At 41.8% G+C, this 26,462-nt stretch overlaps 1 protein-coding gene across 1 annotated transcript in view; it reads right to left on the bottom strand.

Annotated features, from left to right (window-relative positions):
• Positions 1-26,462, bottom strand: part of DAAM1 (dishevelled associated activator of morphogenesis 1) — a 175,850-nt gene that overhangs the window by 91,698 nt on the left and 57,690 nt on the right. The window contains exon 2 of the mRNA XM_047767453.1: positions 13,089-13,307. Coding sequence (XP_047623409.1) covers positions 13,089-13,271 — 183 coding nt within the window. The 5' untranslated portion in view covers positions 13,272-13,307. The remainder of the gene's footprint in view (positions 1-13,088; positions 13,308-26,462) is intronic.

Below are 26,462 nucleotides of genomic sequence, written 5' to 3'. Positions count from 1 at the left end.
ATATTTTTATAAAATATTGAGAGTATATAATATCTTGGAGAAATAGCAATAATTAGACATCTTTTATTAAGAAGAAATCTGAAGGAAGCCCAGCTGTGGGAACTAAAGTTCTAGGCTTTATTCCTAACAAAAGCATATTATAAAGCTCCAATTCTAAAAGATTCTGTACAAAGAAATCCCACCAATCCTGCACTCTAGAGTCAGCAGGCAGCTCTATAGAGAAATCTCTATTAATCAGAAAACAATTGGTGCAGCACAAATAAATCTAAGGAAATGGATTGATTTGCTAGATAAAGCAAGGGAAGGAATTTTGAAATAATATACAATAAGAGTCTTGAATGAACTGAAAAGCTCTTGTCAGAGATGTGAACTAAACTAAAATATGGGATTATTTATGACACCTGCAACGCAATATTTAAAGCATTTTTTTCTTTGACAAGCTACTAAGTCAACAGATTTTAGCAAGCCAGCAAAACATGAGTTTTCAGCTAAACAGAGAAATTTCTAATGAAAGAATTCAGATTTCTTTTTCTAAGGAGCTAAGCTAGCTCTTTATATTCACACGGAAGTAGAAAGATAGTCCGTGAATGCTGGGGGAAACAGAGATTTAATAAATGAGACGGAGAAACTAATACAGACAGACTCTTGGTTAACCTGCCAATCAACCCACTGTTTTGTGTGTGTTTCTGTTTTGGGTTGTTTGGGGTTTTTTGTTCTTGGATTTGTTTGGCTGATTTTGGTTTTGAAATGGTTCTTGACCAGGTAATCACCCATCTGACTCAGTGTACAGAGCTCACCGAATTTCTAACATTTTATGACTCAGACAAGGCTAACTTTTCTCCTTCAAATTAAATACCCCAGGTATTTACCCTCAGCAAACAGGCCCAAAGCACCCATTCTAATCCCACCCAACAAAGATTTCCCACAGGCCCAGCAGGCAGCAACCCCCAGGTTCACCTCACATAAACCCAACATCGGTAGTGTCTTCTCTGGATTTAGCCCTCTCCCTTGTCAACCCCTGCCTCCCACCTCAAAACTCAGCACTATCAAGTATAAGCCAATGCAGCAGGACAAGTGGCCAGGTCTTAAGTCACATGATATGGTGATAAGAACTGCAGTGCAGGAAAAGGCCAGACAAAGCCAACAGAAGGCCGAAGAGTGACACTTCAGCAGCAGGAAAACACCACTTTTATAAATGTATAGAGAAAATGTACTATTCAGCTGCAATAAATCATTATATTTATGAACATCCATCCTCACCATGGCAAATGATCATCATATCCAGGAGTCATGAATTGCCATGAGAGCTCTTAAAATTTAACCACAATGACCCTGAGCATAGTATTTTATTTTCCAAGTGGAGGTTTGAAACCTGAAAGTTAGATAAGACTTCTGTTCATTAAATAGAGGTGCATTCAGTGAATTATTACCTGTCCTAACCAGTCAGGAAAAGACATAAATGGAAAACAACAGCGAGTTTTAAATCCCTAAAGGGATGTGTACACACAGAGAACAAACCTTGAAGGTTCTCAGCCTGTAAAATTTCTGCCAACATTCTTAGTCATTTTACACAAAATACCACAACATGACTCACCACCACCTACACAGTAATGTTCTGTGTCTGATAGATGTGTTTTCACTAGATATATAAAAATAAGAAGTGAGAATGCCCCAAAGCAGAGGCTAATAGAAATAATTTTTAGTTTCTTGCTACACATGGTTAGCTGTTTTATACTATTTCTTTCCTACCTTGAGTAGTAGGCAATGGAAACTATATCTAGTTTGCTAGACAAAGTCTGCTGCTAAATCTGTAGGCTTCTTATTGGGCTTTGTGCGATTTCCACTACAAACTCCTTCAAGTAACTTTTAAGTAGTCTGCATCACCAGCAGTTTCCATGTACTCTAAAATAAATAATTCTGTTCTAAAGGTATGTTCAAATCATCTCTCGATACCCAGCCAGCCACTGAAATTCCCAATTTTTATGGTCATAATCTAATACAAAGTCTGCTGGCAAGGCTCAATTGAGACAATTTCTAAGCACTGTTTTCCTTATTGAATGGAGGGACTTTTGTTTCCTGAGCACAGAACCAGCTTGTAAATGTGACAGATGAGAAAGGTGCCCTAAGGCCCTGTGGGCAACTAAGCCAAGTTCTCCACCTCTCCCTCCCTCAGTGACACCAGCAATCCCCACCTGCTCCGCATGCCTGATAGAGACTTGTTTGGCAGCTCAGCTGACCCTTTTAAGTTTTAATTGGGTCAAGAGAGATCCAGCACAATGAGTCTCTCTCCACACGGCAGCTATTTATTTATGTCACCATATAATGCAGGGTAGAGAGCTGATAAGGTCAGACAATATTCCCAAGCATTTTAACCTGCTACCCTTCACACCAGCCACAGTGACTTACACCCAGATGAAGAGGATGAGTAAAGAGAATGACAACGCTGGGCAGGGACGCAGGAAGAGTGCAGGGCATCAGCCCAAATCTATTGCTACTACTTCAAGAATAATTCAGAATAGGAACCCAACTGCTGGATTCAGCTGTCATTACTTCATACACTCATGCATTTGCTCAAATACTTCCTAAGCATCTCATGTGTAATCCTTCAGTAGTTAATTATTCATTCAGGCCACAAGCATTTACTAGGCACAGACTGCTCTGGGCCCTGGGGATCCTGAGGGTGAAAAAGTCATATGTGATGCCTGTGCCATGGTGCTCTTCGACAGTGCAGTGGTGCTTGTTCACAGTGGATTTAACCCAGTGAGTGTCCAAATGGGAATTAACTCAAACTGACTGCTTAAAAGATGCCAAAGTGTGGAAAAAAATGATGGCAAAGGACTTGCTTTTTCTTCTACATCCAAGAAATGCCACCTTTTCTAAAAACAACCCATGTATATATTCTAAATGAGTTTTCAGCCCTTTAATTTAATTCTTAAATGTTACATTGTGTAATGAAATAAAGAGCTAGCAGCTATAGGATGTTTCCAGAGGATTCATTTAAAATTGGACAAGAGGGGAAAATTGCAACTTTTTTAGGGATTTGATTTTCTAAAACATATATTATATATTACACATATATTTTTCCCTCCATCCATGAGCCAGAAAATCATAACTAAAAGATGTAGCTGGTACTGAGCTCCTACAACATGAATCAAGAAACAGTGTAAAATTCCAGAGGAATTCTGGGAAGTGAAGGTGAGGGAGGGAGGATTCCTCTCCCAGACAAAAAGAGTCCAGGATAGTTTAGAATTGAAATACATGATCCACGTATTGGGCATTCACCTCCTGCGGGCCATGTGACACATGTTTTGTGAGAGCAAATGGTGTTTAGATGATTCCCAGTGCTTCAATATATATTCTCATGTTCTGTTATTTGTACAAACTACCAGACTGTTCTAGCCATTAATGAAATGAATTTTCAAAATTACACTTGAAAGTGTACCTAAACCACACTACTTATGCAGATCAAATTATCCTCCAGTCTTTAAAACTTATGCTGGTTTGTACGGGGATGTATAAAGAGTCGGTGAGCAAGTGCAGTATGCTGACTTTGTATAAATCTGCACGTGGTAGCCTGAGGATTAAGTTAAATAATCAGATTTTAAATTGTAGCAAAAAGCTCTAAATATATGCATACAGCTCAGTGTCTCTTTAGGACTCATAATAATGAAAATCATCAAGGCCAAGGGGACTCATATAACATTACTAGCTCACCTGTTTGGTCCACTGGCATGAAACATCTTTTCCCATCCCCTCACTTTCAATCTATAAGTGTCCTTTGCCCTAAGGTGAGTCTTTTGTAGGCAGCAGATTGGAAGTTTTTGCTTTTTTATCCAATCTGCCACTCTGTGTCTTTTGATTGGAGCATTCGGTCCATTGACATTTAAGGTGATTACTGATAGACATGTATTTACTGCCATTTTAAACCTTGTTTTCCAGTCGATTTTATGTTTCTCTTTTCTTTCTTCTTTTGGTTGGATGATTTCCATTTATTTTATGTTTGAATACTTTTCAGTTTTTGTGAATGTCCGGTTTTGATTTGTGGTTGCCCTGTTTTTTAAGTATGTTAACCCCTTCCTATATCTGCTTGCTTTAGCCTAATAACCATATAAGCTCAAAGACATTCTTAAAAAAAAAAAAAGAAAGAAAAGAAAAAGAATCTAATTTTTCTTATTTCCCTTGCCCACATTGTATGAATTTGATGTGTTTTTTTTCTTTTTCTTTTAACATCTTCATGTTTAGATCATATGCTGGACTAGCTCAGAGATGGTTTTGCAGTATTTGCATTAAAAAAATAAATAAATAAAGTTCGGAGTTCCCATTGTGGCGCAGCGGAAACAAATCTGACTAGGAACCATGAAGTTGCAGGTTCAATCCCTGGCCTCACTCAGTAGGTTAAGGATCCAGCGTTGCCATGAGCTGTGGTGTAGGCCAGGAGCTGCAGCTCCAATTTGATCCCTTGACTAGGAACTTCCATAAACCTTGAGTGTGGCTCTAAAAAGGAAAAAAAAAAAAAAGAGGCACCCAGAGGAGTTCCTACTGTGAGTGCAGTGGGTTAACAATCAGAAGTACCCAGAAATAAACGTATTCATTAATATCAAAGTATCTAAAGTGAGATTTTAAAAAACGTAAATTTAACAACTTGGAGCAAAGGACATTTGGAATGGTCTTGGTGAGATAAAATATAAAGTCAGGACTAGAAGGAATAAAATGGTTTTGTGGTTTTACCTTTTTTCTGGATTTAGTCAATCAGAAGATAAGAAGGAAACTTTAAAAACCATGTTGACCATCTTACTGTCTCTAAATGGACACACCTCAACCAGTTCAAAGAAAAGTATGCTGCCCACTGGGATGAAGACCTATTGCCCATCTTTCTTGATTCCTGGATGTACAGCAAAGTTCTATCCAAAAGTACAATAGATATAAGCAAGCAAAACCACCTATATCAGCATCACCTGTATCACAAGGCTTCAGTTGTCCTCAGGGCCTAAATAATTTGTTTATATTTCTGGGTTTTTTGGTCTGTCTTTCTTCCTTTCTTCCTTCCTTCCTTCCTTTCTTTCTTGTCTTTTTTGTCTTTTGAGGGCTGCACCCATGGCATATGGAGGTTCCCAGGCTAGGGGTTGAATTGGAGCTGTGGCTGCCAGCCTACACCACAGCCACAGCAACCCTGGATCAGAGCCGTGTCTGCAACCTACACCACAGCTCCCGGCAACGCCAGATCCTTAACCCACTGAACGAGGCCAAGGATGGAACCGGCAACCTCATGGTTCCTAGTGGGTTTTGTTTCTGCTGAGCCATGATGGGAACTCCTTGGTCATCTTTAAATTCACTGTACATAGGCAGCAGTGTGCTTCTATCCCATAGGAATTTCAGCACTGAACACACTGAAGCCCATATTTACATTCCCACTTCCCTTTGCGATGTACTGCATATTTTCATACCATTCCAAACAGTCCATGTTCTATGAACTCATCAAGTTGATTCATCCAAAAATGCCACAGTGTCAAGGGAATATCTGCTCATTACTTTTTTCTCTTCTCTAACAACTAATTCTGTCCTTCAGCTAAACAGAATTTTCTATTTTAACCATTATAGGTTTGTCAATTGAAAAGAATTTTTTTTTTGTCTTTTTTTTGTTGTTGTTGTTGTTGCTATTTCTTGGGCCGCTCCCGCGGCATATGGAGGTTCCCAGGCTAGGGGTCCAATCAGAGCTGTAGCCACCGGCCTACGCCAGAGCCACAGCAACGCGGGATCCGAGCCGCGTCTGCAACCTACACCACAGCTCACGGCAACGCCGGATCGTTAACCCACTGAGCAAGGGCAGGGACCGAACCCGCAACCTCATGGTTCCTAGTCGGATTCGTTAACCACTGCGCCACGACGGGAACTCCTGAAAAGAATTTTTAACTGATCAAATTTAATATCAATTCTTTCATTAGACTATGATTTTCGGCTTCCAGATAACTGAACACTTGGAGACTATTCTGGATATATCTTTGAAGTCTTTATACAGCTTGATTTCCTCTGCTTAATTACCAAGCAATCCTTTACACTCCAATTAAGAAACAATAGGTTAAAATTAATCAGGTTAAAATTAAATGTTCTGGCTACCCTTTTTTTTTTTTTTTTTTTTTCATCTTTCTTGGAGACAAGGAACTGAATAGCTCCTGCAAGAAACCCTCTATTCTCAGTCATGGTCTTCATATAAAAGGCAAGTCTTAAAAATAAAAGAGATAAAAAGTGTTGAAACTTCTCATCAATTCTAGTGATAAAAGAAGAATTTTATTACTAAAGAGGGCTTAAAAATAGCCCCAGTAATCAAAGAAATTATGTTTACAGCCTGAAAAGATGAGTAACAGTGCACACAGCTAGTAAAAGAACAAAATTTTTACACTGGTAAATCTGCAAAACTAACTTGGATTCCTGTAGCTCCTTTCATACCAAAGTGACTTCAGAACATAATGAAAAATGAAGAGACTACTGATGTGGGTTCTCAAGGGAAATCATTTGGCACAGCTTACCTTGACCGTGAATTCATGTAACTCAGATACGTCAACTAAATTCTCATTCCTACTACCTTCGTTTCTCAAATTCTATGCTGTTACTAATGTTGAGGGTGTGCTCAGTACTTACTAAAACTGACCCATAGTAAGTGATTATATTTATGAAGATACGAATCTCATCAGTTTATGGTGTCCATTATCACTACCTTCCCCATTCAGATATTAATTTTTTTGCCAATCCTCAATAGTATAAATGGTGATCATTTATGAGAAATCACAAATTTCTCAGTAAGCTTCTTTAAAATATTTTACGTTTCATGGAAGGCACAGCATCGTGTAACATATTATCCCAAAACATTAGACTCACTGGCCAAATAAATGGAATACTAAACACTGAGTTTGAAAGAAGGCAGATTAACCAGAAAACAGTGTAAATGGAACTGGTAACATTTCAGGTTTAGGTACTGCCTATTATTTACAACTAGCTATAAATTCAGTGCTATATGCTATTAGATATGAAAATTTTCCTCTAGTAAGTCTGTGAAACTGATTTCAAGTACACTTCAGAAATAATTACCAGTCTTGTCATAAACCTGGTTTTTCACCTAAATCTTGGCCAGGAAAAGCAGTTGTATATTCTGATGTTTCACAAGGCAAAAAAATTGAGGGAACATGTGAGGAAATATCAGTTCCAATATAGCCATTGCTATGAAATATTCTGCAGGAAAGAACTTAGTCCATCAACTCTTGGCATATTCGAGTCTATATATTTGGATAAAAAATCAGAAGGAAGGGTACTAGCAAATTCTCTTTCTTTTCCATTTCAAATAAATGTAGCCAGAGGAAGTGTGCATTGAAACAAGGCATCTTACCTCAACAATTGGACCCAAAGGAAAACATATTCAGAATCTACCCAAGGAGCCATGCCACTCTTTGCTAAACTTACTGACACCTTGCAGAGACTGCAATGAGCAAGGGTTATTTTTGTAAATATAACCAAATAGCAAAATATTTTGATGTACTTTGGTATATTTAGTTCACTGAGAAAACCTATAAGAAAGCAGATGTACTGTCCCCTGTTCAAATAAGAATCTTAGGGATATAAGTAAATCAATACAATCTTCCTCATCACCCTTTCCTGGCCCTCAGAACTCCAATCCTCCCAATCTTCTATTTCATGGTCTGTCTACAATGAATTTTTAGTTCCTTGAAGCTTCCACATTTTCTCTCTTACCTGTAAGCCCTCTACATGCTATTTTCACTGTCTATGATACTTTTTTCTCTCCTCTGCCTGGATAGTTCTTTCCTGTTTTTCAGGTCTTCATTAAATATCACTTCCTCTAGGAAGGCTTCAAAGATCCTTCCACACCAAGGCTGTGAGGCTTGAGGGTAGTTGTCAGTAAGCAGCATCCTCTTTCCCCAACAGGAATGGGATCAAATGCAACTAGATGAAGTAATCAAGCAAATGGAGAGCAAAATACCTTCCTTTTTATTCCTGAACTAGAGTTGGAGAACCCAACTTTCAACTGCAGACGAGTGGGCTTGCTGAGATTTTTAAGGCTCAATTAGACACTCACCCAGCAGTTAGGGACAACTGGACAACTGCAGAACTCCCCAAGGAGGTTCACTCCTATGAAATTTATAGCAGAATGTGTGCTTTCTGAAAGCAGGAGATGTGCAGAGAAAGAGAGAAAGAGACAAGGAAGAGAGACTGAGCCATGGATATTCCAAAAAGGAGATGGAAAAGAAGAGAAGCCAGGAATGTTACTTCCCAGCAAAAGAGCTAAGTGTGATGGAAATCAAACCTCTGAGTCAACTCCCTCCTTGTGGAGAAAAAAAAAAAAGGTGGGGGGGAATAAAGTTTTTTCCCCAACAAAATGTACTTCTGGAGCAGCCCCTCTCACAGCCCTTGGTCACATCAGACAAGAGCACATGTTTAGTTGCCTGTTGCCTCTGCTAGACCTTCAGCCCTACACATCATTAAGGAACAGTTACCTCCGGGCCTGGTCCAGAGCTGGCACTTAACACACACACACACACACACACACACACACACACACACAAAACCATCGAAAGAATGATCTGTCAATTGATGTCACATTCTTCTGTTCATTTCAAAGGAAATCTTCCATCGTTAACATTCAAGTGGAAAAAGTTACTTGAATAAGAACAGTGTATAGAGTGGTCATGCCCAGCACTCTTCAAATAGGTTGGTGGGAATTATCTAAGACCTAAAAATGACAGACTTTAGAAAAGACAAGACTTCAGATGAATCTTATTTTATGGGAACCGTGCTGAGTCTCAGATTGGTTGTGTTCTTGCCTTGTGGCTGAGGCAGAGGACAAAGCAGAAGTGGAGTGGGGAGATAGGGGAGGTAATACAGGACAAAGGATTGATGCTCAAAGGCATCATATAACGGTTAGCAGACACTGCACTAATTCTCAATATTTTATTTTAAATACCCCAAATCATTTAAAAATTGTTGGCAGATGACTTTACTTTCTATCTGGCAATCTACATAGACACAAAAAAAATTCCCAAGCTACGCATCCTCAGGTCTCCAGGAGCTACCGAACCACTTAAAAGCAACCGGTCAATCAGTAGGGAGTGGAAAATAGCAAGAGTTGGCAGAAATACGGGAAACTGGAACTTTCGGACACTGCTGGTGGAAATGTCAAATGGTGCACTGCAGCCACTTTGGAAAAGCATCTGGACGTTCCTCAAAAGTTACACACAGTGTTACATATGACCCAGAAATCCCACTCTTAGGTATATACCCATGAGAACCGAATATATTTCCATGCAAAAACCATGTATATAAATGTTTACAGCAGCCTTACTCATACTAGTTCAAGACTGACAACAACTCAAATGTCCATCGATGATGAATGGAAAAACACAATGTGGTAAGTCCATGCAAGGACCTAGTAGTCAACAATAACAGGAAAGGAAGTCCTGGTACACGCTACATCATGGATAAATCCTGAAAAGATTAGGCTAAGGGAAAGGATGCAGTCACAAAGGAGCACATATTATATGATTCCATTTATATGAAATGGCCAGGATGGACAAATTCACAGAAACAGAGAGTGCATTGGTGGCTACCTGGGGACAGTATGGTTGGAGAGAAATGGCAAGTGATTAATGGGTAAGGAAGCTACTTTTGGGAGTGATGAAATGTTCTAAATTGTATTGTAGTGATGGTGCCACTACTGTGAATGTACCAAAGCCCGTGAATTGTACACTTGAAATAGGTGAATTTCATAGGATGTGAATTTTATCTCAATAAAGCTGTTATTAAAAGGGGGATGGGGTGGGACTGGGACCTCCAAAAACCACTGTGTCCTGAAATCAGAGTGCTCCTGAACGTCCCACTTGTGGCAGAAATACCGCTGGCGTATGAGGCTCCTCAGGGCCCACTTTCTTTAAAGATTCACATGGCCAACCTCCCATCCAGGCTTGTTTTATTTAAGACATGATAAGGTTGCACTGAGCAGTTCTGAAAGCAACCTATTTGGTATCACTTTGAAATACATCAAACGAGTGACTCATCAGAAGAGGCAAAGGAAACTAACTTACAACAACCGGCTCTGATGAGATGCTTTCCAACTGATAGAAGGAGAATGGCCTGCAAGTTCCAACCCACAGTGGCACACTCACAGCAGGCAGATTAGCTTTCAAGAAAAGGGAAAACCTGGATATTTGCCTGGGGTGTTGTGCCCAGAAAATACCTACATTATCTCCTATCCCTCTTGCTGCACTAGGATGTGGGGCATAAAGCACCCATGGCGAGGTGCCAGCCTTTTAAAAGAAGTTGTCTTCTTTCATCTTCACACTAACCCTATCACAGATATGGTATTATCCCCATTTTATAGGCGAGGAAATCCAAATTCCAACAGAAACCATCTCAAAGGAAGTTAGCCTAGATTGCAGAGGGCTCAGACTCCAGAGGCCACCCTCTCCTGTGCACAGGCAGAGGCAGAACTGCCTTTACGGCTATTCAAGAGAACCTAGGGCAGAAGTTTTCAGTGGCTCTGAGTCCACCTCCCTTGCCCCAGGATACCCCTGGCTGTTGGATGGATTTGTGGTTTAAGTCCCTGAAGTCAAGAGGAGACAAAAATCCATCCATCACTCACAGGAGGGATACAAACCTCAAGATAATTTGTTTTCCAATGGTTTTGGCTTCAAGTTCTGGTGTGGCATTGGCTTTTTAACAACTAACAGCTGTAGGCAATTTTCACACAGAATAAAGACATCAATAAGGCAGAGAGCGGAATTTTCTCCCATATGAATACAGACTCATGAGCTGTCTTCAAGATGTACACGGAGCTGCCACCACACAGGCTCTGGCCTGCATCTCACCTGGGGAGGCTGACGGAATGCAGCTGAGATAACAGTGGAGGTGGAAGCTCTGAGGGCACTAGCTCTGCCCACCAGCTCCACTATGACCCGGGAGGCCTTCCGCTACCAGCAGCATCTGTCTTCTCAGGTTGACTATGGTTTTAAAACACTTGAAGTGGGAAGTAAAACCAAGCCCATCAATGAATCATTACTGCCTTTCTTGACAGCCAGCATAATACATGATTCACTACCCATCCTGGGGAGAGAACAGCATCCTCCAACCATCCCAGTGACCTCAGCCTCGGCCATGGGCCTCGCAGTGCCAGTCCCACAGAAGGGTGGGTGGTAAATCCTTACTCTGTCAGCTTAGTAGTGGTCACATAATTTGTGTTGGCCAAAGAAACGTGGGCAGGAGTGACATGTGTCATTTCCAAGCATAAGCTTAGAACCTGCTAGCAGTTCACCATGTCTTTCTTTCCCATGCCACCAGGCCTGGGTCTTGGTCTTAAGTAGAAGATGGCATGGAGCAGAACCATGGCTGACCCACAGTGGACATGTGGCAATGGCAAGAGAAAGGCCTCTGCTCTTGTAACCATTGAGGTTTTGCTATCACAGGATAAACTAGCTGCAGATAATGGAGACAGCCATCAGCACAGATCCCCTCCACTTCTCACTTTCCACCCCTCCTCAAAACTCACCTCCTCCAGAAAGTCCTCCCTGACCACTCTCTTCATCGCCGTGTTCTAAGCTTCGCAACAGACTTACACACAATCTGTGCAGAGGTGCATGTGCTTCCTCCTTTGGTGGCATTAGACCTTCACACCATTATACTACTTAACAGCCAGCTCTTTAGGAGCAGGTTCTAGTTTTCCATTTTAAGCCTCTTCGTGAATATCTAGAACAGACTTCTGCATGCAGTGGAAATGGGAGAGGATAGAGATTCCTTACAAACTGAAAATATTCAACAGCATCAAGTGCATTATGCTGCCAAGAGTCGTCTCTTCTTTTTCCCAACCGATTCTGGTTGGTAATTGGCCCATTAATCCACTCGGGAGGCCAGAACTCAAACATCAGCTTCCTAGTACTCACTTTTCTTGGCTTATCCCACAAGAAAAGCCTATAGGTGAGTTCTGGTCAATCAAAGCTGGAGCAACACGATCAGTTCAGTTAGCACCCCTGGAGAGCAGTGGCACAGCCCACGTTACTTTCTTGACCCAAGAGTCATGTAAAATGTTAGCAGTCTCTTGGATCCATCAAGCAATATAGGCAGTCTGATGAGAATTAACTCCACTATGAATCACCGGTCCCCACCAAGGGAGCAGAGAGTGCTTCTAACATTTACTGCGCATCTGAGAAGGGGCAGGCGTTGGGCCATTCCCGCTCTGCATTCTTCTCACTTCAACATTACATCACACCTAGGAGAAGTTTTTTTATTTTCTCCACTACTTTCCAGAATATCGGCTTGAAAAAGTCACATGCTTTTTTCCACACTGAGGCAGATAATAAAGTCAGAGAGTAATTTGAACCAAGGTTTTCCCAAAGCCAGTACCCTTGACTGTGCCATTAATATCCTTTGCAACGGAGAATGGAAAGAAATACTACTTCACAGATGCTTGAGAAACTAAGTTGAAGAGAACACCCACACTTCTTGATGACTGGATCCTCCTCTAGGTATGTCTCTCACTTCAGTATAGTAGATTCTAACATATGATAGTATCTATGAAAGGTTTCCCACAACAGTTACTATTGCAATCCTATCATTAGGCTAAATAATTATACTGTATTTAGGTAATAATGCCTTTCATCCAAGGATCAAGGACAGGAGCGATGGCATGACTAATTTTTAAAACGACACCAATATCACACACTGGGTGTGGGAGGAAGCATGGGGGAATCCCAGGAGGTGTGAGCAGACGAGGGAGTTAGTTACGCACACAAGTATAGACTCGGGGGATGGGGAGGAATTAGAAAGGGCAACTTAGGATGCAGCACTGCCACATATTTGAAGCCCTACAGATCTAAATAACTGCATATAAAGCACCAGAAAAGCCCTCTGATGTGACAAGGCAAAGCTTTTCTCTTTCCTTCTCCACAAGCTCAGTGTTGGCAGGGAGCAGCTATGAGGGACAGATGGAGGCTGTTTCATTGAAGAAAGGCAAGCCCATGTCTGACCACACCACACTACCCAGGTTCTCACTTCGCGCCTCCCAAACACCCCCAAGACAGAAGTCTGAGACTCACCACAAGCTCGCTGAACATGACGTCCAGCTCCTCCACAGGGGGCATGGGTAACGCTGGCTCCATGGTCTGAAGCGCAAAGTTGCTATCATTTCGCAGCCGATACGTGATTTCTGGGTGATCGTTATTTCGGAAACAGCAGAAGATGAATGAAATCCCCCGTCCACCTCTTTTCCTTGGGGCCATAGCTGAATTCTGTTCTATTTCTTGACTGATTAAACTCTACAAAAAAAGGATAAGACATGGTAAAGAGGACAAAAATGGAATATATGTATGTGTATTGCAAAAATGGAATATATATATATTTAAGTCAGACCAATTCAAGAAAGACCTCCCTGTGCTGGAGGCAATGTCAGCAGGGCATAGGCCAACCCACAGAGGGTCTGGAGTCCAGTTGGGCAGAAAGCACATGTCCTTCTATTCACGTGTTGAATGTTTCCTTTGACCCACTGTGGGGCACACAGTACAACTCCTGCCACTCCATCCCCTGGCATTTGCTCCAGTCACGTTGGGCTCCCCCCAACTCTTTGTACACTATGTGCTCTTTCCTGCCCACCCATAATGTCCTTGTCACTCCCCTGCAAGAAAGCCCTTCTCTCCCTTGCCACCTAAGATATCTCTTACTCATCCTCTAGGGTTGCTCCTCTTTTTTTTTTTTTTTTTAAGATTTCAGGATATTGTCTTTTATTAGGTTTTTTTTTAATAATGATTTTTTTGGTATTATAGTTGGTTTACAGTGTTCTGTCAATTTTCTACTGTACAGCAAAGTGACCCAGTCTCTCTCTCTCTCTCTCACACACACACACACACACACACACACATTCTTTTTCTCACATTATCCTCCAACACGCTCCATCACAAGTGATTAGATATAGTTCCGGTTCCACATTCTTTACCCTCCCCAAGTAGAATGGATAATATATATGCTAAGGCAGATCTACCAACTCCAGCTCAGGACACAGTCTAAGCTCCTTGGGAGTGTGTCTTCCTGTCAGGCTGTGATAACTCAAAGCAGGGGGACAGGGGGAAGGGGCTATGCGTCAGGCAACTTGGTGGCCCTGGTGCCACATTCAGCACCAGGAAAATAGAAAGCACTCAGTCAATGTTCACTCTATTAAATAATTTAAGTACTTAATGAAAGACTTAACATGAGCTAGACGTGTCAGAGATTTTTTAAATAGAAAAGATCAAATGAGTTCATTGGAGGGATGGTTAAAAGAAAAGATATTTACATAATAGAATACTACATGCTCATTAAAAAGAACAAGGCATCTGTATACATAGATATGGAAAGAAGGTTCAAGATGCTATATGATATATATTATATACTACAGGATTAGATGTTTTAAAGCATTTATGAATATATGAAAGAAAGTGCTAAAGGCAGTAACCTTCAAAAGATGGAATTGGAGAACTACTCCTTTTTACTTTATACTCTTTTCAATTTGAATATTTACCATAAAAATATTTTTAATGATTGTATAGTTTTTGAAGTTAACTATATGATTTGCCTTGAAAAAAAATTTTTTAAGTTATACTGTTAAGTGAAAAAAAGCAACTCAAAGAATAATGTGTATAACATGTGCCCTAATATGTTTTAAAAATAATCTCATACCAAAACCTAAATAATTTACGCGTAACTGCGTAGCAAAAGGCCTAACTCTGAGAGAGGAAGGGGACTTGGAAAAAGCAAGAAAGGAGACATACTTTCTTATGATAATATGTTTTATAATGAGAGCATATCCCTGTAAAACTTCTGTGGGTTTTCAATTTTTAAAAAGAGACAGAGTTGAAAGGGGAAAAAAAAAAGAAAGGTGGATTATGAATCAGCCCTTGGTGAGTTGCAAGGGCAGAGGAGGAGAGGCACATCAGAGCAGGGGAGATGGTGGGAACAAAGACCAAAGACGTGAATTCCAGGGAGAAGCCCCAGAGAGTCAGAGTGGAAAGGAGGGCTAGGGTAGAAAGGCTGCAACCCAGACTGAGCCTAGATTTATCCCACCAGCAACTGAGAGTTGCATTTAAAGGTCCCCTACTCTTCTCTCTTTAAAAAAAAAAAAAAAATTAGAGAACACAGATATGATTGGATCTTGATTACTGTCATTCTTGAATGCTGTGGGCAGGTGACCTTGCTGGAGAAGCTACAGTGACGGTGTGGGGGGGGCACCATCGTGAGTACTCTATAGATTGTCAGATGATGGATTGATGTCCCCATCCTGACAAACATAGCACATGCTGAGAGACAGGACTGCCATGACAGCAGGCTCTTTCTGAGATGGAAGAGAAAACCTGAGAGAAGGCAGAGCCTGCAACCATCCTTGAACTGATTTCAAGGCTGCTCCATAGAGGAGACAACATAGAGCTGTGTCACTCCCAAGGCTGAATTTGAAACCAATCGTATTTTTATTTTATTTTTATTTATTTATTTATTTATTTATTTATTTATTTATTTTTGTCTTTTTGCTATTTCTTGGGCCGCTTCCGCGGCATATGGAGGTTCTCAGGCTAGGGGTCCAATCGGAGCTGTAGCCACCGGCCTACGCCAGAGCCACAGCAACGCGGGATCCGAGCCACGTCTGCAACCTACACCACAGCTCATGGCAACGCCGGATCGTTAACCCACTGAGCAAGGGCAGGGACCGAACCCGCAACCTCATGGTTCCTAGTCGGATTCGTTAACCACTGCGCCAACACGGGAACTCCAGTATTTTTAATTTATTTTAAGGGCACTCCATACTGTTCTACATAATGATTGTACCAATTTACATTCCCACCAACACTGTAGGAGGGTTTCATTTTCTCCACACGCTCTCTAGCAATTATTGTTCACAGACATTTTGATGATGGCCATTCTGGCTGGAGTAAGGTGGTACCTAATTATAGTTTTGATCTGCATTTCTCTAATAATTAACAATGTTGAGCATCTTTTCATGTGCTTTTTGGCCATCTGTATGTCTTCTTTGGAGAAATGCCTATTTAGATCTTCTGTCCATTTGTTGATTGGGCTGTTTGGCTTTTTGGTTTGTTTTGTTTTTTGATATTGAGCTGCATAAACTGTTTGTCTATTTTAGAGATTAATCCCTTGTCCGTTGCTTCATTTGCAAATATTTTCTCCCATTCTATGGGTTATCTTTTTGTTTTGCTTATGGTTTCCTTTGCTGTGTAAAAGCCAACAATCCCACTCCTAGGCATATATTCAAAGAAAACCATAATTTGAAATGATACATGGAGTTCCCGTTGTGGTTCAGTGGAAACGAACCAGACTAGGATCCACGAGGATGCAGGTTTGATCCTTGGTCTCACTCAGTAGTGGGTTAAGGATCTGGCATTGCCCTGAGCTACAGTGCAGGTTGCAGACATGGCTTGGATCCTGAGTTGCTGTGGCTGTGGTATAGGCTGGCAGCTCCAGCTCCGATTCGACCCCTAGCCTGGGAACTTCCATTGCTGCAAGCGTAGCCAAAAAAAGAAAAAAAGAAAGAACAAAAGATACATGTACCCCAAAGTTCACTGCAGCCCTATTTACAATAGTCAAGACATGGAAACAACCTAAACGTCCAATGACAGAGGAGTGGATAAAGAAGACGTGGTACATATACACAATGGAATATTAGCCATAAAAAAGAATGAAATAATGCCATTTGCAGCAGCATGGATGGACCTAGAGATTATCATACTAAGTGAAATAAGTTGGACAAAGACAAATATATGCTATCATTTATATGTGGAATCTAAAAAATGATACAAAGTTCATTACTTACAAAACAGAACAGACTCAGACTTTAAAAACAAACTAACAGTTACCAAAGGGGAAAGGCGTGGGGAAGGGAGGGATAAATTAGGAGTTTGGGATTAACATATAAATACTATCACATATGAAGTGGATAATAAGGACCTACTGTATAGCACAGGGACTCTACTTAACATTCTATAATAACATATGGGAAAAGAATCTGAAAAAAGAATATATATACATGCGTGTGTGTGTATATATATATATGTATAACTGATTCACTTTGCTGTATACCTAAAACAACCACAACACTGCAAATCAGCTATAGTCCATCATAAAATAAACTTAAAAAATAAAGCCAATGGATAGAAGATATAAGGATACATCAGAAAGAATTTTCTACCATCTACGACTGGGATAGGATGGACACGAGGAGTCCCTGGCTCTGGTGTCTTCAGACCACAGTACCTGTTAGAAATGCCTAAGATGTAAGGCACCCCAACTCTTAGCTGGGAGATAGGAGAGGGATTAGAGGTATTCAGTAGGTACTGATTTCAGCTTCTTACTCCAGCTCTGCTTTTACCCCTTTTGGATACTGACATATTAGGTGTCGATCTTATTTTATAAAAACGTCCTGTGGCTACTCACTGAAATTACGTAACCGTGAAAAGGCCACACAACAGCTTCCAACAGGCATCAAGATCTGGCCCCTGCCTCCCTCCCCACCTCATCACGTAGCATTCTTTGTACCGCCACAGCACTTCGACTACACTGGCCACACTGTCTCAGGGTCTCTGCATCAGCTATGTCCTTGACTGGCATGTTTTGACCACATCTGTACATGGCTGGTTCTTCTCATCATTAAGGCCTCAGCATGAATTTCACTTTCTCAGAGAAGCCATCCTCAACCACTACATCTGCCACAGTCCTACCAGTAAGTGCCATGTAATTATGCAGGAACTATGCAGAGGAGAATCCAGTCCCTGATGGATGAGGGATTCTAACAGGTATTAGAAGCAGGGCATTTAGGGAGAGGGAACAGTACAAACAAAGGCATGACTTGACAAGGGGCATGGATACACACAGAGTGAGGGGTGGTATGGTACTGGGCTGGGTGGTATAAAGCCTGGGGGGAGGGGGTCTCCTCTTCCTACTCAAAACCCACCAATGGCTCCCCAATACCTTTCTAAATTGGCTTTCAGCGCCCCATCAAGTCCAATTCCAACTCACTGTTTCTATCTCTTCTATTTCCTCAGAAGTATCCTATGCTTTAGCCTATAGACTGTTTTCCATGCCCCATAAATATCTTGCACTCCCTTCATCTTCCATCCAGGTGGTCCACTCATTTCTTCTGCCTTAATATTTGTCACCAATTTGCCGACACTATCAGGCCTGAGAGGACCCAGCGCAGGAAGCCTCATCCACTGCTGCTGGTATATGAAATATGGTTCAACATTTGTGAAGGGCAATTTATCAAGGCCTTAAAATAGTCACAATTTTTAACCTAGTATTTCTCTTTCTGGAAATATAGCTTAAGGATATAGTCAGACATATTATCAAAGGTGTTTTCATAAAAATTTTCAAAGCATACTCTGTAAGAGAAAATAAACAAGGGCATAAAATAGGTGCTAGTAATAGAGAACTATATGAAAAGGGTAAATTATGGTACAACTAGATGACAGAATACCACGCAATCCTTTGAAAAATAATATTTAATACAAAGATCTATGGTATAGCACAGAGAATATAAATGGAATATAATCTATAAAAATTTTGAGTCACTATGTTGTATACCTGACACTAATATAATATTGTAAATCAACTATACCTCAATAGAAAATTAAAAAGGAGTATCTAATGACATGCAAATACTTACGGCACATGAAATAAAGAATAGGTATACAATGTCCCATTTATGTCAGAAAAACTATCCATATATGAGCAGGAAAAAAGGACAAGAGAAACAAACCAAAATGTGAGCAGCAGTTAGCTCATGTCAGTTGTATGAATTACCTTTTTCAAAAAAAAAAATCCAAAATATTTTGTACTTTCCAAGTTGTTTCACAATGAACACACACTACTTTCACAATTAATAAGACTGAAAAAAAAAACATTTTATGATTATCTGTTTAAATGACAGAGGAGGGGGAAATGTACATACAAAAATGTTCCTATCAAAAACATCCAAGTTATGGTGATTTCCACACCAGCTTCTCAAACTATCAGTGGTAAAGGACAGTTTTCCCTCCGATCTGTTACAAGCATACTTCTGTAAAATATAGTACAAATATCTCAGCAATGTCAAACTGCCATAAGACTTCCTCTAAGTGTGCAATTCTTGCACTTTACTAACCAGCACAGGGAAGCAGCAATGACACTGATATACATCCAGAGGTGGAGATAAGACTTATCTCATTAAACTGTAACAGTACATGTTTGTCTCCAGTGTGTATCCTCAGGGCAAGAACCACATCCCACTCAAGAGTCTCATAACTCCCGTTGTGTAAACTTGAAGACAGGCTGTTCAGGCTACTGTCAAGGTCTGACTGCAAGCACATGTGTGTGTAAGTGGGGTGAGGGAGGCAGTGTTCGGGCTGCTCGGAGACAGGGTCAAGAAAATAGGAGTTCCTTCATGGCTCAGTGGTTAACAAACCCGACTATTATCCATGAGGACACGGATTCAATCCCTGGCTTCGCTCAGTGGGTTAAAGATCTGGTGTTGCAGTGAGCTGTGCTGTAGGTCACAGACTCAGCTCAGATCCCGCATTACTGTGGCTGTGGCATTGTGGCATAAGCTGGCAGCTGCAGCTCTGATTCAACCCCTAGCCTGGGAACCTCCACCTGCCTTGAGTGCGGCCCTAAAAACCAAAAAAAAAAAAAGAAAGAAAAGAAAAGAAAAGCAAGCAGGGTAAGAGCCCAGCTCATGGGGGCCCAAGCAGGTAAGAGCCAGCTCATGGGAGCCCACAGGTCATGCTCAGCCTTCAAGTTCATTTGCAGGCAGACTTGCTAACCCACCCATCTGAATGTGGTCTGGGCCCTGTTAGCATTGAGACCTCCCCCTGCCCCATGTGGCACAGCCAACAGGTACGATAATTTGTGGTTGGGTCTCTCTTCACCCATTGAAGACTCACTTCCACAGGGAAGAGTGCCCATGACATGTGCTGCTTAGTGCCTCACACATGTAGGAGGATGACCAATGTATTTGAGAAACAAATAAGAAAAGCAATTACTTGACTTTTGCATTTTATTTATTCATTTATGTATTTATTTATTTATTTTGTCTTTTTGAGGGCCGCACCTCTGGTGTATGGGAGGTCCCAGGCTAGGGGTCTAATCAGAGCTGAAGCCACTGGCCTACACCACAGCCACCACAACACAGATCTGCAACACCGCATCTGTGACATACACCACAGCTCTCGTCAACGCCAGATCCTTAACCCACTGAGCAGAATCAGGGATCAAACCTGCAACCTCACGGTTCCTAGTTGGATTTGTTTCCACTGTGCCATGACGGGAACTCCTGACTTTTGCATTTTAAAGTTAACTTATACCCAAGTTATACTACATTCTGGCAGTACTGAAGAGGGGTGCAGAGGAGTCATTACAATCTAAAAAAAAGTAGTCCAAAGCATTTTTCAAGTCTTACAAAAAATGCTAACAGTTCTACAACCAAAAGTATATAAGGGGTCTTGGCTAGTTTCTACAATGGGTAGTAAGACACAGAGCCTATTACATTTTTAAGGACCTGATTTAATCTGTGTTCAAAAGCTACAGTAAAGACCAAGTTTTTAAGCTGGCTCCTCTGTAGAACCCCAAATACAAAGTCTTCCATTAAACTCATCCTTAAACTGTAGACAATAGCAAAACTGATATTTTTACCACCAACCATTTTTTAATGTACTTATTTTCAGAGCCCAGTTTCCTAGATATAGACCAAAACAGGAAGTAAAATTAATCATTTCACTCGACCCCTAAGTGGCACAGGCGCTTCCAGGCGTTTCTCTCACCACTCCAGCACTTCACTAATGAGTGATCCCAACAACTGCCTGTGCAGAAGACTCTAGAAGCATACTCCACCCATCACTTCTTTCCATCATCCCCATTTGACAGATGAGACTTCAGACGAGAGCTGGGAGGGATCAGGGCAATCAGGAAGAGAGTAGCTTGAGAGAGACTTGATTTGCTGGTGAAGCTAGAGATGTTTACTGGGAAAAGCCTTATTGGGAGTGGGGTAGGCTTGGCAAAGGTCAGAGGACCTGCTTGCTTAATTCAGCTCCACCCTCTCCAACCTCAAGTCCTTAGCTCTGTCTCCCCTCACCTCTTACTTGAATGACCACAATAGCCTCGACTCTTCCTGATCCAGTTCCCCAGCCTAGGGGTTGACATACTTTTTCCGAAACTTACTAGATAAATATTTTAGACTTTGTGGGCCATTAAGCCTCTATCACAACTACTCAACCCTGCAGCATCATGAGAGCAGCCAGAGACATCTGTGAACATGGGCATGCCTGTGTGCCAACAAAACTTTATTTGTAGACACTAGAACTGAATTGTGTATAACTTTCTCAGGCCATAAGTATTTTTTTTAACCATTTAAAAATGTAAAAACCATTCTCAGCCCATGGAATATACAAGAATAGGTGGTATGCCCATTGAGGTCCATGGGTTGAAGGTTATCAACAGTTACCCTGGTCCATCATGTTTATCCATTTGTCATTAAGTCAAATGTTTATCCAGTAGTGATTAGGTGCCAAACACTATGCTAGGCACTGAAGAAAAAGGGGTGAAAATGATAGAACATGCCCACAGCAAGATTATTTGATTTAAAGAAGGCAGGACAAAAAAAAATTAAGTAAACTAAAACACAATTTCTGATTGGTTAGTGTTACAGCAGATGAAAGAAGAAAAAGAAATGGTGAATGGTGGAAGGGGACAGCTATTTTATGTAGTAGTAGTGGTGGTGGTGGTGGTATCCTTTTAGAGCTGCACCCTTGACACATGAAAGTTCCCAGGCTAGGGGTCAAGTTGGAGCTGCAGCTACCGGCCTACACCATAGCTAGAGCAACATGGGATCTGAGCTGCATCTGTGACCTACATCGCAACTCACAGTAACACCAGATCCTTGACCCACTGAGCAGGGCCAGGGATCGAACCCTCATCCTCATGGATACTAGCTGGGTTCATTACCACTGAACAACGACAGGAACTCAAGGACAGCTACTTTAGATGGTGTGATCGGAGAGGGGTGATTTGTGTCCTGATGCACAGATAGGACCCAGTCTGCAAGTTGTCAGGGTAGAGAGGCTTCCAGGAGTGAGTCCACAAGCCCAGGGCAGATGGGGAACTTGGCATGTTTGATTGGGGAGAAAGACCGGTGAGGCTGGAGCACAGTGAGTAAGGGGAGTGTTGTTAAGAGAGCTGAGGCTGGAGGGGGCAGGGCCCAAACCCCAGGGCCTCATACACAGGGTGAAGAGTCTGGGATTTATTCTCAGCACGTTATAAATCCGACTGTATCACTCAGCTGTGTAGTGTCTCCTGGATATAGTCCAACTTCCCAGCATGGACCACCAGACCCTTCACGGCCTGCCCTTTCTGCCTTTATTTTCTACCCTCTTTTCCCACCCTCCACCCCACCACACACACACACACACACACACACACACACACACATCTGAGGCAGCAGTCACACTTCTGAGCCCATCTCTCCGCAGTCCCCTTAGCCCAGGGCACGCTTTTCCTTCTTTACCTGACCATTTTCCACTCACCAGTCAAGAACCCCCTCAAAAACTGCTGCTTTTATGAGCCTTCAATTTCCCAGAGGAGGTCACATATTTCTTTCCACACTTTTAGCAGTGTCATATACATAGCTGAGCGTTTTTCAGTTTTCTGGTTTTTTAAAATTCCTGTCTGTTTCCCCTACTAAACTATGAGATCCCAAGGACAGGGACCAAGTTTTATTTAGTCACTGGCACACAGTATGTTCACAGTAAATGTCTGTTGAAGGCAAAGGCACGGATGCCTGAGTGAACAGATGGTCTCATCTCTGAGCTTGGAGATGGTGTGACTGGGTGTTCTTCCCACAGTTGCCTGGAGATCTGTTTTTCACAACTGCCAAAATATTTGAAGGCAGTCAGATCACCAAGTACTCTTTAGCCACATGTCAAGGTTTCTGATGTTGACAGTAGCCTCACAAACAGGCTCAGCCTCAGGGTACCTGCAGCTTTCCTAGAGAAAGAAATTTCTTTTTGGACAAACTAGCTGGTGCTTGGTTTTCTACCCATCCTCAAGGAAGCTCCACTGGAAACAGACCCACTGACAGAATCTTTTAGACATTTTCCTGACTCCTTATATTCAGTGAATACTTTTCCCAAGATGTATTCACTTACTCAGCTATCCTACCTGGGCCTCCTCAATAGGCCAGGCTCAGTGTTAGGTGCTACAGAAAGAGATGAAGAAAACTCACAACTAGGTGCGACATTCAGGGGGCAGTGAGGTTGTCTTTTGGTCCAATGAAGAAGAAATGTATAGTTACTGAAACCAGGGGCCTGTGTTTCCATGTCTTGGCCCCGTTTTAATCAGATCAGCCTGAGGGAAAGGACGAATTCCACCATGACAGCTGGGCCCTCAACCAGGAAGCACCTTCTCATCTCAGCTCCCGGCACTGGTGCCAAGAGGAAGAAGTCACTTCTGGGACATCCAAGATGCAATCGGTCTAAAATATTACAGATGACTATTCCTAGGCCATGCACAAGGAAGCAATTAAAAAGCTACTTAAGATTCTGGAGCAGGTGCAATTTGCAAAGAATAAGAAATTTAACCCATCTGTGGCCTAGCTCAGAGTCATTTGCACTGCTCTTTACCAAAATAAACAAAATTCTCAAAGTGATAAGAGTCAAAAAAGGACGTCCAAATTTTCAGGAATGTTGATGATTATGATGATTAAAAAAATTCACTGGAGAACAAAAATAGTCCACAAGAAAACCCCTCTTTAATACTTAGCTTTTGATAATGCCAAGTTACAATATGTGCATGATATGCAAAGTTCATTCTCCACAAAGCTTCGTACAATCAGTACCTGGCATAAGGGATAACTTTAAGGTCATGTTAAAATAGATTTGCACTGATACATACATCATTCTAAGAGGCTCATCAGGAACTTAGGCCACACATTTATAGGACGGCTGTCCAGACTAAGGGATTCGCTCACTGGCCACGTTACCAAAGTTTTCCTCTAACCAAAGGAGGTATAGAGAAAACAACTTACATGCTGGAGAAAGGGAAAGAAGGAGATGGTGAGTTAAACAGTTGAGCATTTCTGCATGGACCACAAAGTGCAGTGGGGCCCAAATATGTTGTGCCCCATGTCTATTATTTTAATGTTGACAGCATTTCACATTGCATCCTCCAATTATAATTTCACCACTAAAATACTGTCATTGTTGCTTTATTATCAATTTCTCTGGAATTTCTGAAACAATGTCACAGACACAAAAAAGAAGGATAGGAAAGAAAATTATGCCACAAGAGCAGCTTGAAAGAGAAAGACTGGGGGAACCCTGAGTTTTAATCACTAACCTATTGTTTTCAGAGCTACAATTTACTTCATGTTTTGCCTTTTTCCAAAGGGCTGTGGCATATGATTTGGGTTTCAACAACATGTTACTGTGAACCCAAATTCTCTTATCAAGAAGAATGTGAAAGGAAAAAATTGCTTTGCTTCTTTCCTTGGCCATCTCTCTCCCCTCTCACATTCCTCATGTCTGGTTTCATTTCCCAAGCACACCAGATGCCAAATACTATTTGGAGTTTTAAAAACTGATGGGATGCAGTCTAAAGGTTGTAGGAGAAGCATTTGAAAGGGAATGTGTTTTCCCCGTAAGTTTCAACATCCTTTCCATCAGGAAACGGAATGGGCATTTCTCAGTAAGTGTGTCCAGTGGAGGGATAGCCCTTCCCATAAACTTGGTCACCAAAGGATGTTCTAATAGAGCACTTCTTGGGGTGGCTCCTGGAAATTCATCCAGTGGGTCTTTTCAACACAGTGACTGTTCTTTTAGTTATCTATCTATCTATCTTTTTAGGGCCACCCCAGTGGCATATGGAAGTTCCCAGGCTAGACACCACAGCCACAGTAATGCAGGATCCAAGAGGCATCTGCGACCTCACAGCTCACCGCAATGTTAGATCCTTAATCCACTGAGTGAGGCCAGGGATTGAACCTGCATCCTCACGGATACTAGCAGGGTTCGTTACCACGAGCCACAACAGGAACTCCTGCAGAGACTTTTCCAATGCAAGAGAACAGTGAGGGCATGCCACCATCAACAGGGACACTAAAACCCAAACATTCAAAAGAGCTACTGGCACCCTGAAACACTTCCTGCTCCACTGTCTAAGCAGGGCAGCAGAAGCAAAGCACACTCCCTCCCCTAGTGTTTGCCTGCATCATCGCAGGCCAGGGTTGGGGGGCAGGGGAGGGGGGGGCTGCAAAGTGGAAGCCAGAATCAGCCCCTTCCTTTCCCACTTCCTCCCAAGATAAGGGAGGAAGAAACCCAAGTGGAGTCCATGCACACCCTTGAGCCAGAACAAGCCTTCGCCAGCACATAATTAACAGACTTGTTCCAGGCCCGAGCCACAGACCCTGCCAGAAAACAGCCCCTCCTCACGTAAAGAGCAGAGGAGGGGGCCTCTGGGTCTTCACCCTGAAAAGCTGGCAGCAGCAGTTCTGTCATGACTCAGTACTTTTGCTGTGGGTTTAGGCATAAATCCCTAAAGCCAATATAACACAGTTCTCGGGAGTCAGGACGTTTGTGCTGATCACGTGACAGAAACCAGTGTGGAAGCCAGGACATCTCATCTAGATCATCTGGGAGAAGAGCCAAACCAAGTGTCACTGGAGCTCCCCAGCAAAGCATGGCCACACCAGGGGGCCTGTGCCCTCAGCCTGCTGACCTGTGGCTGGTCTGTGAACAAAGTCAATAAACAAATTTAAACCCAAGCTGAAAGAAATGCAAATAATTTTCCCCTTTGGGTTTCTAACTCCCTACCTTAAGGGATCCACTCAAATTCTATAATGACAAATTGAGATGTGTGGGTTACACAAACATAAGAAGCCACAACTCAATGGCCAGCTTTGTCACATCAAAGCTCTCACTCTCCCAAGAGGCCAAGTTTTGTCCTTTAACAAATATGTAAAAGAACCGCAACTTTCCTTGGATGATGTTCAAAGAATGGACCAATTGAGTATTACTTATTGTTCCCCTGAAAATTTTATTAAATTTAAGTATGTTTTAAAATACTGAAAGAATATGTTCTGAGTTACATAAGTATTTTCAAATAAATACTTTTCTCCTTATTTGGGAGTGGGGGTTGTGGGGGAGAGTGGCGACTTTCCTGAATCACCTAGCAACTCTTTCAGGAAGGATATGACAGTAGGACATCACAGCCACCAGAAGAGTCACTGTACATTGTAAGACACTAGCAATCAAATCACCCATAGTCTACCTGCGCTGGTCCTCTGCTGACCCACCTGATATAACACCTAAAACTAGAGTCCTCACCACTACTGATCAATGTGGTGCCTTTTAAACTGTCTCCCCACCAACATGACCACGCTTTAGGTACTTAAGGTTTTAGATATTGCCAAACAA

Source organism: Phacochoerus africanus, chromosome 2 (genome assembly GCF_016906955.1).
Source record: "Phacochoerus africanus isolate WHEZ1 chromosome 2, ROS_Pafr_v1, whole genome shotgun sequence".
Taxonomy (NCBI): Eukaryota; Metazoa; Chordata; class Mammalia; order Artiodactyla; family Suidae; genus Phacochoerus; species Phacochoerus africanus.
The sequence above is the reverse complement of the archived record's forward strand: the minus strand, read 5'-3'. Positions and strand labels throughout refer to the sequence as shown.